This window comes from Mesoplodon densirostris, chromosome 2 (genome assembly GCF_025265405.1).
Source record: "Mesoplodon densirostris isolate mMesDen1 chromosome 2, mMesDen1 primary haplotype, whole genome shotgun sequence".
In the NCBI taxonomy this organism is placed as follows: domain Eukaryota; kingdom Metazoa; phylum Chordata; class Mammalia; order Artiodactyla; family Ziphiidae; genus Mesoplodon; species Mesoplodon densirostris.
In genome coordinates this window covers 149,241,254-149,253,725 of record NC_082662.1, presented here as the reverse complement: position 1 = coordinate 149,253,725, position 12,472 = coordinate 149,241,254, and the positions used below count along the sequence as shown (strand labels likewise).

At 34.9% G+C, this 12,472-nt stretch overlaps 1 protein-coding gene across 1 annotated transcript; it reads right to left on the bottom strand.

The window, feature by feature from the left end:
• Positions 1 to 273: 273 nt before the first annotated feature.
• On the bottom strand, positions 274 to 6,180 carry PDC (phosducin). The gene is made up of 3 exons (XM_060088503.1): positions 6,117 to 6,180; positions 3,635 to 3,786; positions 274 to 798 (listed from the first exon to the last, which is right to left on the bottom strand). Exons 1-3 carry the CDS (start codon positions 6,175 to 6,177, stop codon positions 274 to 276), a joined length of 738 nt encoding a protein of 245 aa, XP_059944486.1. The 5' UTR covers positions 6,178 to 6,180.
• Between the last annotated feature and the right edge of the window lie 6,292 nt (positions 6,181 to 12,472).

The window sequence follows — 12,472 nt, the reverse complement described above, 5'->3', positions numbered from 1 at the left end:
ATTTTTGAAAACTGTCACAATATTATCCATATCCTCTTTGTCTACTAAAATATTACTGAAGATTACAATGTTTTGAAGTAAAAAGCATTATATCAATTTGAGTAACTAATACTAAGAAATGCTAATCATATAATTTTAGTGTCAGTCTGGGCTTTTTTTCCCCCCGAATTAGAACAGCCATTACTACACTTGGTGTTCTCTAAAGGAATATAACTACCAAAATCAATGTTCAATGCTTAAAGGAGAAATATGAGACACTGACATAGTGAATCTTTATTCCATATCTTCTTCCATGTTGCTCTGCTCTAGGACATGCATTTCTGTTTCAGGTAATAACCCATATTCATTCAGGAAAGATTCCACATCCCCAGTAAAAAATTCTTCGGCAAACTGTTCAGCAACACTAATGAAATTGCTTATGAGTTCCCCACCTTTGTAGACGAGCAGTGTGGGGAGTACATCTGAGGAAAAGCGGTCCCCAGCACCTGTATTAGAAGCTTTTATTTTACAAAACTTGACTGTAGGGTATTCGGCTGCAAGGCATATTAAGCTACTGTTTAGAGCATCACAGCCCTTAATACCATCTTCATAAATGTGAACAATGATTGTGATTATTTTCTGCTCCTTTTCAATGGTTTCCAGGAATTGCTCCCCAGATTCCAGCTCATAGACAAACCCATATCTAGGCCCGAAACTCAGCTTCTGGTGCATATCCTGCATACACTGCCTACGGTATTTACGAAGGCAATTTTCATCTTCTTTTTCTCTGTGGATTAGCTCATATTCTTGAACGCTCATCTGGAAATAGATGAAAGAAATGATAGAGATCATTCAGTCAGAAATTTATATTCCTTATAATACCAAACCCATTCTCAACTTAAAGAGTTTGCATTCCTGTCCCCCCTACCTCCTGAGATGGCCTTCTCCTTCACCTCATTTGTTCAAATGTCACCTTCTTTGATTATTCTACCTAAAAGTGTCCCTGCCCCACACTTTCTGTTCTTTATGCTGGTTTATTTTTCTTCATAGCAATAAACGTTACTTGATATTATAGTATATGTTTATTTGTTTCATTGTATAATATTAGTTTTTCTAACTTTTATGCTGTATGGGGGAAGAATTTAGTATCTGGCACATAATAGGGGTTCAGTAATTATTTCATGATTAAATACATGCATAAGTATTGCTAAATATAGTTGAGCTATGAGATGGTCATGAAGTGTGCCACTTTGGGTAAAAAAAATCCAGCAAGGTCTACTCTAGAGTGACTTTCATAAAAGTGTATACACATACGCATGCATGCACAAGTGCCTGTACATGCACTTAAATGTGTTTCCAACAAATGCTTTTTGACATTATTTTCTCCTCCACAAAAGTTGTGAAAAAGATTTTTTCTTATCACTTACTAATTTTTTTGGAATATGTAGGATGGAATTTAAGAAAGACAGCTTTTTACTACTGTTTGGTGTTCACCAGATTAGCCAAAAGACCAGCAGCATCACAATTACCTGAGAAGTTCTGGGAAATGCACATTTGGGGACGCCACCCCAGATTTACTGAATCAGACCCTGTAAGTGTGAGGCTGAGTGAGACATGTTTAAACAAGCCCTCTAGGTGATTCATATGCACTGGTTTAGGCTAAAATGAGAAAAGACCAACTTCTATCTTCCAAGACAGCTACTTTTCACTGAAGCTGGAATATAAAATTACCTGCAGAGCCTTTCTTAGTAGCTATGTCATTATTAACTTAGTCAATAGAATGTTAAACACCCTTTCCCTTCACATACATACACACACACACACACACACACACACACACACAGAAGATATAAAGGAGTGATAATGGGACATAGTGTGACTAAGAGATGTGGAGCAGCCCAGAGCCAGGGAAGTTGGACGACTCCCAAATTTATGGAAAATCTACTATGTCTTAGACAATTTACATAGATTATTTTTCTTAATCTTCACAATAAACCTATCAGGTAGTTTTTTTACAGAAGATACTGAGATTAAGTAGAAGTATTTGGTGCTTTCATTATTTCCTTCTCTTGTTTCTTCCTCCTATATTTGTTTTTCTAATGTCCTCATTCTTCTTATTGTATTCTGCTTTAAAATTATCGTTCCAACTTAATTTGTTTTAATCCTAAACATTGTTAAATGTTTTATATAATTTTTAAGTTGCTACCATAGTTCTGCTAATTTAACAGGCTGAACCACAAAATACTGATTTACATATGCATTTGAGCATTCTTATGAGAACTTGTTCCATTCACATCTTCAGGCAAATAGACATTTAGGCATTCAGATACATTTCTAAAGCTTAACCTTAAAACAATATTTTTAATCATTATAATGTCTCACATTTGTATAGCATTTTACATGTTTCAAAATACATTCTCATTTATTTTCTCTTCACATCCCTTTAAAACAAGTGAAGGAAGTATTGTTATAGTTCCTCAGATAGGAAAATTTAATTGTCTCATCCACATCTGAGTGAAGGAACCAAAATCTGAAAACGAGATCTTTTTTTTTTTCCACCTCCCTCACAAACATTTTATTGCATTAATTTTTTTTTTTTTTTTTGGCTGTGCCAGGTTTTAGTTGCAGCATGAGGACTTCTTAGTTGCAGCATGCAGACTCTTAGTTGCAGCATGCATGCGGGATCTAGTTCCCTGAACCCAGGCCCCCTGCATTGGGAGCACAGTCTTACCCACTGGACCACCAGGGAAGTCCCTGAAAATGAGATCTTAGATTTGAAGATTTTTTACAATGGCCAGAAGCCTAGAACCAAGGATATTTCTGATGCAGAGACTGTCTGTTGAGAATCAATATACAACAATCAATATACAACAACTCATATATGCTGGTTTGGAGATAAATAAACCACTAAAGTGATTTTTCCTCACAATGAAAATCACCTTATGGTTTCTTTTAGTATTTCTTTAGTATTGCTGTTGTATTTACATAAATAATATGTGCTAATTATAAAGATTCAAAACTGAACTAAAAGCTAAAGGAAGGAAGTAATAAATACTGAAATTTTACCACTCTGATACTCTAAGATAATCTCCATCAAGATTTTAGAGATCATCTTTTCATATTTCACTTTTTTATGTATGTATGACATACACATTATATAATAAGAAGTGAGAATTTTAAAAAATGCTGCTCTTAAAAAATCATGGATATATTTTTTTCATAGTGTGGCTTATTCTGCTTACCTTCTTCCTCCTCCTTGAAAAGGAGGTTGAGAACTGTCAATCAATCCCACCCTTCCAATTAACCAATATTGTCAATTTGGTGAGTGTCTTTCCATACTTTTCTACATACATGCTCATATAATCATAGAAGCATAAACACATATACAGTGTTTGTTTGTTTTCCATTGCTCTAGAGAATGGGATCATGTAACTTAAAATTCTCTGTATCTTGCTTTCTCATGTTGTGGAACTACCTCTAAGTCAACTCATGTATTTGTAACTCATTCTTTTAACAGTTGCCATGTATTTCTTAGTATGGGATGACTTTATAGGCATAGGCGTTTACTGCATTTCCTTTTCTTTTTGCTAATACAAATAATACTTTAATAAAAACACCCTGTAGATTATTTATTTTTGATTTCTTCTTATCTTACCTTTCTGCTGAATCTTTCTTTTGAATCTTTGTCATCTCTACTCTGAGGAGAAGACATTTGTCTGAGAATCTCCTTCTTGCTGGGTGGGAATGAATTACTATCTTCACTCTCCAATTTAAACTTTCTCCAATCATTTATTACTCCTTTGGGTCCTGGAATAAAATTTAAAACAAATTGTTTTCCTTTTTACTTTCCAAAGGACTATTTACACAATTGATATTTGTATAAGTATTGCCATGGGCATAGACTTGCTATCTTCTGTATCAGAAAAATTATCTTATTTGGGCTAGAAATTTCTGACTGCCTTGCTCATAGAAATGTTCTCCCACATTAATCTTGTTAAGTGGGTTTTGACTAAGAATCTTTCTATAACATCTGTGTTAATGAAAATACAAATTATGCACTTTGAACTATTGGAAAAAATGTGGGTAAAGATATTAAAAAATTAGAGTATAGAGAGGAAACTAGAATTTTAGAAAAATAGTACTGTCATTAAATAAGAAAGGAACTTCAGCAATAAACTAAAATTGGAAACACACTATTTTTTTTTGTTTGTTTGTTTTTGTGGTACGCAGGCTTCTCACTGTTGTGGCCTCTCCTGTTGCGGAGCACAGGCTCCGGATGCGCAGGCTCAGCGGCCATGGCTCACAGGCCTAGCCGCTCCGCGGCATGTGGGATCTTCCCGGACCAGGGCACGAACCCGTGTCCCCTGCATCGGCAGGCGGACTCTCAACCACTGTGCCACCAGGGAAGCCCTGGAAGCACACTATTAATAAAGGAAACTAGGATTTTGGAGGAAGCAGATTGAAATGTTAACAAGATCCAGAGAACGATAATGACAATAGTACTTAAAAGACAACCTGTAAGAGGGAGGCCTGACTTCAATTAAACTAAAATGGCTTTAAGAAACTTATTATATAACCATTCAATTCTTTCTAAGATCCTAAGAATCTTTTTACAAGTAGAGAAAAGATGGAATTTGCAGATTTAAGAATATTAATTAAATCAAGGATGATTTAACTGAAGTTCTGATGTTCAATTGCCCTAATAAATAATAACAGTGTTTGGAAGAAGGTCTAAGTTCTTGAAAATACGGAGTTTTAAATATCCTTCACTAAAACTTAGCCATATCCATACTTTAATATTGTATATGTATGTAGATGTATTCTCTCTCCCACATATTTCCTAATAATTTTTATTTATATAATAATAATATACAATTTTAATATAAATTTATTTATATTAATTATGTTCAGACAATTGATTTTTTTTACTTACTTGTGTAGTCTTCATTTTCCAGATGTGTCTTCTGCATATACAAAATATGCATGTGTATAGTATGCGTTTATGTGTGAAGTAAAGAGATTCCCTTTTTTTCCTCTTTTTTTACAAATGGTAGTATATTATGCACGCTTCTGTTCACTTTTCCTTTTTTTACTTCATAATATATCTTAGAGATTTTTTTCACATATATACATAAACATCCTTTTTTTAAAAATGGAGGCATGGTATTCTACTGTGTAGATATTAATTTACTTAGTTTCTTCTTGATGTAAATCGTTGCTCCACATTTTTTCTCTGACATATGATTCTGAGTGAAGAACCCTGAACATATATTTTTTTTCCTCTCTGTTCAGGTCTACATATAGGTAATGGTAGTAAAATTGCTTGGTCAAAAAGCATATATGTTTCTAATTTTAATATTGCTAAACTACCTTTAAAGAGCTTGTACCAATTTACATTGCTACCAGTAATGTATGAGTATGCCTCTTTCCAAAGTGTGATATTAAACATTTTTACTTTTACAAACCATGTGAAAAAAATGTACTTCACTATATAGTTCTAACTTTGTAAGTGCCTATAAAATTTTTTTTCTAAATAGTCTATTCTATATTTTGCCCATTTCTCCATTTGGTGGTTGGTTTTATTCTTATTGATTTGTAGAAATTTTAGTATATATTAGGAAATTCACCCTTTGTCAGTTAGTTGCAAATGTTTTTCCTCAATTTGTTAAAATTTTTTTGGATTTTGCTCCTGATGACTTTTACCAGACAGCAGACATTTGCTTCCCCCCTTCCTCCCTCCCTCCCTTCCTCCCTCCCTCCTTCCTTCCTTCCTTCCTTCCTTTCTTCCTTCCTTTCCTCATTTCTGTAGCTGAATTTATCAATCTTCCTTTATGGTTTCTTGGTTTTGTGTCATACTTAGAAGGTATTCTAAACACTGCCACTATGAAATTAGTTTTCATGTATTTTTGTTTAGTACTCATGAATTCATTCAAACTCAAATTGACATCTAATTAAAACTGTTCTAAAGGTATTTGATTTCACATTAATTTATCCAGTCAAATATTTTTTAGATGATTCCATCAACCCATTCAAAGGTATTACTTAAATTTCATACTGAATAGTGGCAATAAGAACATTAGAGATCTCCAGATCTAATTTTAATTTTATAATTATTTTTTTCTTTTAACTTTGCTTACCTGTGTGTGTGGCCTGTCCTTCAGAGTCTTCCTCCAAACTTTGCCTTTTGGCTTCTTCCATTTTAGAGATTCAGATTTAATATAATCTACAGAATAAACAAAGAAATAATGACAACAGATGAATTCTAGGAGAAATATATGTATATATTCTGCTACCAGGTTCCATGTAAGTCAAGGGTTATCACTAAGTGATGCAGTGTTTAGTTTTCTATCTACCTTGTAAAAGCACATTAATTTAATATTTGTGTCCTTAAAGATACTTGGACCTAAGAATTTTACATAATTTATAGTTTGTCTTTTTTTACTTAAAAAGTCTTCAGGTTGGGTCTATGTACTTAGTAAACATTATTTATTACTGATTTTCTTTTTTATTACTGTTTGTTACCAAATTTCATAAAATTATATTCTAACCATTTTATATAATAATAATGTTTTAATTAATATTAATTATATACTTACTATGAACACTTGTATGTGCCAGGCATTGTACCAATCATTTTATTGTGTCAAAAGTCACTTAATTCTCACACAACCATGTGTAGCAGGGACAATTGTTAATGCCATTTTACAATGTGAGGAAGCTGAAGGACAGGGAGTTTAAGTTTTACTTGCCTAAGATCACATAGTAAGTGGTGGAGCAAGGATTTGAATCTACATTTGATTTTAGAGCTGTCTTAAAGCATTACAGTATTAATGGAAGTTAAGATACTGTATCATTTTTTCTCAGTGTGATTTGACAAATCCAGCTTCTGAACTGGCATTAAAGAACTATGATCTAAGGAATAGTGTGATTCGAAGCCTAACATTATAACTTCTCTCCATACCATAAAGCACATTTTGGTGACATTACCCACCAAGCAAATGAAAACAGCCAGTAACTATGGCTATAGAATTTTGAGAAGCTAAAATTTGTCACAAAATCTACCAAAAGCACATGGAATTTTATTCTTAGGAAACTCTGATGCCTTCATGTAGAATCTATTTATTCCTAGTTCACATTCAAATCCAACTTACTTGCCTATTTATTTTTCCGTTATCTGGAAAACTCTATTATACATACTAACACATTCCCCAAGAAGGTCCATATAGTTGTGACTTTCTTGAAATTTTCAAGTCAAGGAGGGTATACTGACAGGGGATATGCTATCTTTTTACTCTTTCTCCTTCTTCTACCCTTTCCCCTTTGCATCTTTCTTTCAAAGTCAGTTATTTTTAGATAAATTAATTAATTTATTTTTGGCTGCGATGGGTCTTCATTGCTGCTCATGGGCTCTCCCTAGTTGTGGCGAGCGGGGGCTACTCTTTGCTACGGTGCTCGGGCTTCTCATTGCAGTGGCTTCTCTTGTTGTGGAGCATGGGCTCTAGGTGCGCAGGTGTCAGTATTTGTGGCACATAGGCTCAGTAGTTGTGGCACACAGGCTTAGTTGCTCCATGGCATGTGGGATCTTCCCGGACCAGGGCTCGAACCCCTGTCCCCTGCATTGGCAGGTGGATTCTTAACCACTGCGCCACCAGGGAAGTCCTCAAAGTCAGTTTTAAGCAATGATATCACCCAGTTTATGCTTTGATCCCATCTTAGTTTTTTGTTGATAAACACTGAGCTTGGTCTGTTTGGTGATTTCCCAAGGCACAGAATGGTAAAACAGAACGCTTTGTCTTGATTCCTTTTTGGCTGTGACTTCTGCCACCAACATTTGGACTGGTATCTTAATTTTATTGTTTCCCTCATTACAGTTCCTACCCAGAATCACTGGAGGTCAAAGGTCTTTGCCAATTTGATTTGCCAATTTGAACAAGAAAAGACTTTTAAGAGAAGGCTGTCAAGGGAATGCCAGTCCATTCCTCAGTATTTATGTAGCTATAAATGTAATAGAGAATTTTAAATCTGAATGGATTTAGTAGTGAAAAAGAATAAAAGATAATGAAAATAAGAGAAAATGGAAATAACTAAATGTTGTTGGACAAAAGAGGCTAATTACTTAATGCAATTATTTAAAAATAGTTTTTGCATCTAAGAAAAATGAGTATTATAAGTTTGCTTCAAAAGACCACTACAGAACAAAGTAATGGAAACTATTTCATAACTTCAATAGCTATTTAGTCCCCAGAAAAGTAGAAACTCAAGACAGTCTCTTTTATTTTGCAAAAGTAGACTGATAATTGGGGTAGCTACTATTCACAATAAATATACGTATGTTTAAGAAATCCTAAAAATAATTTTATTTCAAATGGTGAAGAGACAGAAGGATAGCTTATTTCTTGACCTGTTTCTTGGCAACCTAGTTGGCAATCTAGTGGAGAAAAAAAGAAATTTCACTTTTCAAAAAGACTTTCACCAATTTCAAGGAATTCCTTTACTGAAGAGATAATCCAGTTACATGGGGGAAAACCTGTTTCATTGATTGGATTAGCATATATTAAGAATAGGGGCTTCCCTGGTGGCGCAGTGGTTGAGAGTCCGCCTGCCGATGCAGGGGACACGGGTTCGTGCCCCGATCCCGGAAGATCCCACATGCCGCGGAGCGGCTGGGCCCGCGAGCCATGGCCGCGGAGCCTGGGTGTCCGGAGCCTGTGCTCCGCAACGGGAGAGGCCACAGCAGTGAGAGGCCCGCATACAGCAAAAAAAAAAAAAAAAAAAAAAAAAAGAATAGACTATGGGCCAGGCATTCCCCTGGGCTCTGAATTACATGAAAAACAAAACTCTTCTAGTATGGCATTCACAAATACTAAGACTGAAGTCAGCTGGGTTACCTATGTAGTAAAAGACAGTCTGTTCCTTACCTAATGCCTCCATTTGAGTTAGAGTACAAAGATTGGTGAAATTTACTACTAAGGGAACCAGTCAACGGAGACAGAAATTTGAAGAAAAATATTGAAATATGAGGCATATTTGCTTGCACTGCTTGGAGACACTATAGAGGAAGACACAAGTCTAGTGTAATTAGCTATTGATATATTTGACCTGCCCACCTGTTAATATCCCCTGTCATTAACTTACTATGGGGCTTTCTGATTATCTCAAATAATTTATCTTCTTCAAAATTTGCTTTAATATCCTAAAATTAATCCAGTTAGTATTTGGAAGGTGCTCAGATGCTTACACATAGTAAGTGCTATATAAGTCTATAAAATAAAATAAAAATATATCTTTTACATTTCTAATCTTTTATGTTTCTATAGATAATGTAACAATCATTTAAAAAATATCATCAACATTTGGCTTGCAATGGTATTATTAGTGGCTAAAAAATTTCATGTCTGCTTTAGGTTAAATGATTTAAAGTAACAATAGGATTATTACAAGACTTTGGGTTATTGTAAACACATGCTATGTGATTGGAAATTAGTGATAAAGTAGGGCAAGAAGACAAAAAAATCTGCCACCTTCCCCAGGATTTACTGTGGTTCAAGAGTTACTGTATTTTCCATATGATATATTATAAAAATCTGTGATGTTGTTCCTTTTTGATTTTAGACAGTTATAATACTGTTTCAATTAATAAAATCTGTGTTAAGTAAAAATTGTGTTTGGATGACCTTTGACAGAATGTCACTCAAATGGGTACTACCAAACTGTTTTTTTTATATCTTTATTGCAGTATATATAATTGCTTTACAATGTAGTGTTAGTTTCTGCTGTACAACAAATTGAATCAGCTATATGTATACATATATCCCCATATCCCCTCCCTCTTGCGTATCCCTCCCACCCTCCCTATCCCACCCCTCTAGGTCGTCACAAAACATTGAGCTGATCTCCCTGTGCTATGCAGCAGCTTCCCACTAGCCATAAATTTTACATACCAAACTCTTCAAAAGTAAAAGTAAATATTGGTGAGAAATATAGTTTAAAAGTATAATTCTGGGCTTCCCTGGTGGCGCGGTGGCGCAGTGGTTGAGAGTCCGCCTGCCGATGCAGGGGATATGGGTTCGTGCCCCGGTCTGGGAAGATCCCACATGCCGCAGAGTGGCTGGGCCCGTGAGCCATGGCCGCAGAGTCTGCGTGTCCAGAGCCTGTGCTCCGCAACGGGAGAGGCCACAACAGTGAGAGGCCCGCGTACCGCAAAAAAAAAAAAAAAAAAAATGTATAATTCTACCAAGTTAGTGTTTATTTTCCTCTTAGTTTAGGATTTTAATAGTAGTTTAAAATAATAGCTTATGTGGGATAAGATTTTTTGAACTTTGTCCTCAAAACTATAACACCTCCTATCCATGGTTTAGTAATTATTAAGAAATAAAATGACACAATTTAAAACAAGTTTTCTTTTAGTTCCTGTTTTGCACATAATAGTGATAATCTAGAATAGAAAGGAAGTAAGTAAAATTCTTAAGTATTTGTTTTAAAAAAAACTCCCTAAAATCCCCAAATCCACCCCTAAAATATTTCATTATCATCATTATTCTTGTTCACATGATACCGTGATGATGACATTTGTTTATCATTTCATATATGTTGATCTAATCTAATCAGAACATCTAGTTTAGAATTAACTGTAGATTCTCAGCATTCCAGAAGAGCTTTGCTTTCAATACTAACTGTTGTAATTTACTGGTAAGTTTTCAAATAGTGGGCTCATCTCATCACTGTTTAAGGTATGGGCTCATTCATACCTTAAACTGATTTTTCTCCTAGCATCCACAGCAATTTATAGAACTTATTTTTACATGCTTCACTACTGTAAGTTCTTCCAGGACAGAGATTAGTCTTCACTTGTCATTGCCTTACTTCTTATAACTGTTTCACATGTTATAAGAAATCCATAAATGACAGCAGCAAGTTTGAAAGAATCTAAGTGCTAGGTACTTTATACACACTGTTGTAAATTTTCACAGAACAATTTTCCTCATTTTTCAGATGTGAATTCTCAGGCTCTGGGAGTTTCAGTGACTTGCCAAAGCTCGCAGAGGTAGTATGGAGTAGATAGAGCTAAAATTCAAATCCAGGTTTCTCTGACTTTCAAATCTCTAAAATACTTATTTTTTCCACTATGCCATCAACTATTCAATAGCATGCTTAATGAATGAATGAATGAAACAAATCAACCTAATTTTTGCATAAGCATTAAAACCAAGATGAGAATATGAAAAATAACATCAATAAGTCACCATGTCCTTGTTCTTTGAGATAGTGTTTATTCTAATGATATATTTCTTGAGATAGTATTTATTTAAATTATATTTTTCTTGAGATAGTACTTATATGAATTATATATGTCTCTGTTTTGGATTATACCTCATTCATTTATACTAAATGTAATAGAAGAGTATTTATTTCAAGTTATCTGAGTTAATTCTAAATGACTGATAATGACTGGAAAGTTAATACAAAAGACAAAATGGCTTTGCCTGCTGTTGGTTCTTGACAATCATACATCCTGATTGAGAATTTATCATTAATCCTATGTCTCTGGATACATCAATTATGTATCAAAATAAAACTACAAAACACTATTTATAGAACTACTCTTGCTTGTGTAGCAAAATTAAGGAAATGTTACACTGAGCTTTGTGTGGAGATTGTGCAACTAAGTGAGATACTTCACCTAAGGAAGGACTCATCTCAACCTTTTTGAAAGAATTAATTCTGTACTCCAAAAAATGACATTTGAGGGCTTCCCTGGTGGCGCAGTGGTTGAGAGTCCGCCTGCCGATGCAGGGGACACGGGTTCATGCCCCGGTCTGGGAAGATCCCACATGCCGCAGAGCGGCTGGGCCCGTGAGCCATGGCCGCTGAGCCTGCGCCTCCGGAGCCTGTGCTCCGCAATGGGAGAGGCCACAACAGTGAGAGGCCCACATACTGCAAAAAAAAAAAAAAAAAAAAAAAAATGACATTTGAATTTTTAAATGTAATTGAAGTAACAATTCTATGACTTCAGCAATCTTTAAGATCAATTTCTAAAATTAAGCCTGTTTCTTAGTCCTGTTTTTATGTAGCTCAACTTTTATATAAAAATCTTCTCAATGTGTGGCATATCTTTGGAAACTAACATTTTAGTCTTTCAAACTTTATGCCACTTTTCTATTTGTCAAAAATCACATGTAAACATAGTTTCCTGGTAACTGAGTCTTCTTGGGCTGCTGTAACAAAATATTACAGACTTTGAGGCTTAAACAACAGAAATTAATTTTCTTACAGTTCTGTAGGCTAGAAATCTCAGATCAAGGTCTGGCAGAGTTGGGTTCTGGTGAAGCCTCTCTTCCTAGCTTACAGACAGCCACCTTCTTGTGTCTTATATGACAGAGAGAGGAGGAGCTCTGGTGTCCCTTCTTGTTAGGACACTAATCCTATGGATCAGGGTCTTACCCTCATAACCTCATTTAACCATTAATTATTTCCTTATTAATTACTATCTCAA

Coding starts and splice junctions, on each gene's coding strand:
- PDC (XM_060088503.1), bottom strand. CDS start 6,177: ATGGAAGAAGCCAAAAGGCAAAGTTTGGAGGAAGACTCTGAAGGACAG. Junction 3,787..6,116: donor AGGACAGGCCACACACACAG/GTAAGCAAAGTT, acceptor ATTTTATTCCAG/GACCCAAAGGAGTAATAAAT. Junction 799..3,634: donor AAGAAAGATTCAGCAGAAAG/GTAAGATAAGAA, acceptor ATCTATTTCCAG/ATGAGCGTTCAAGAATATGA.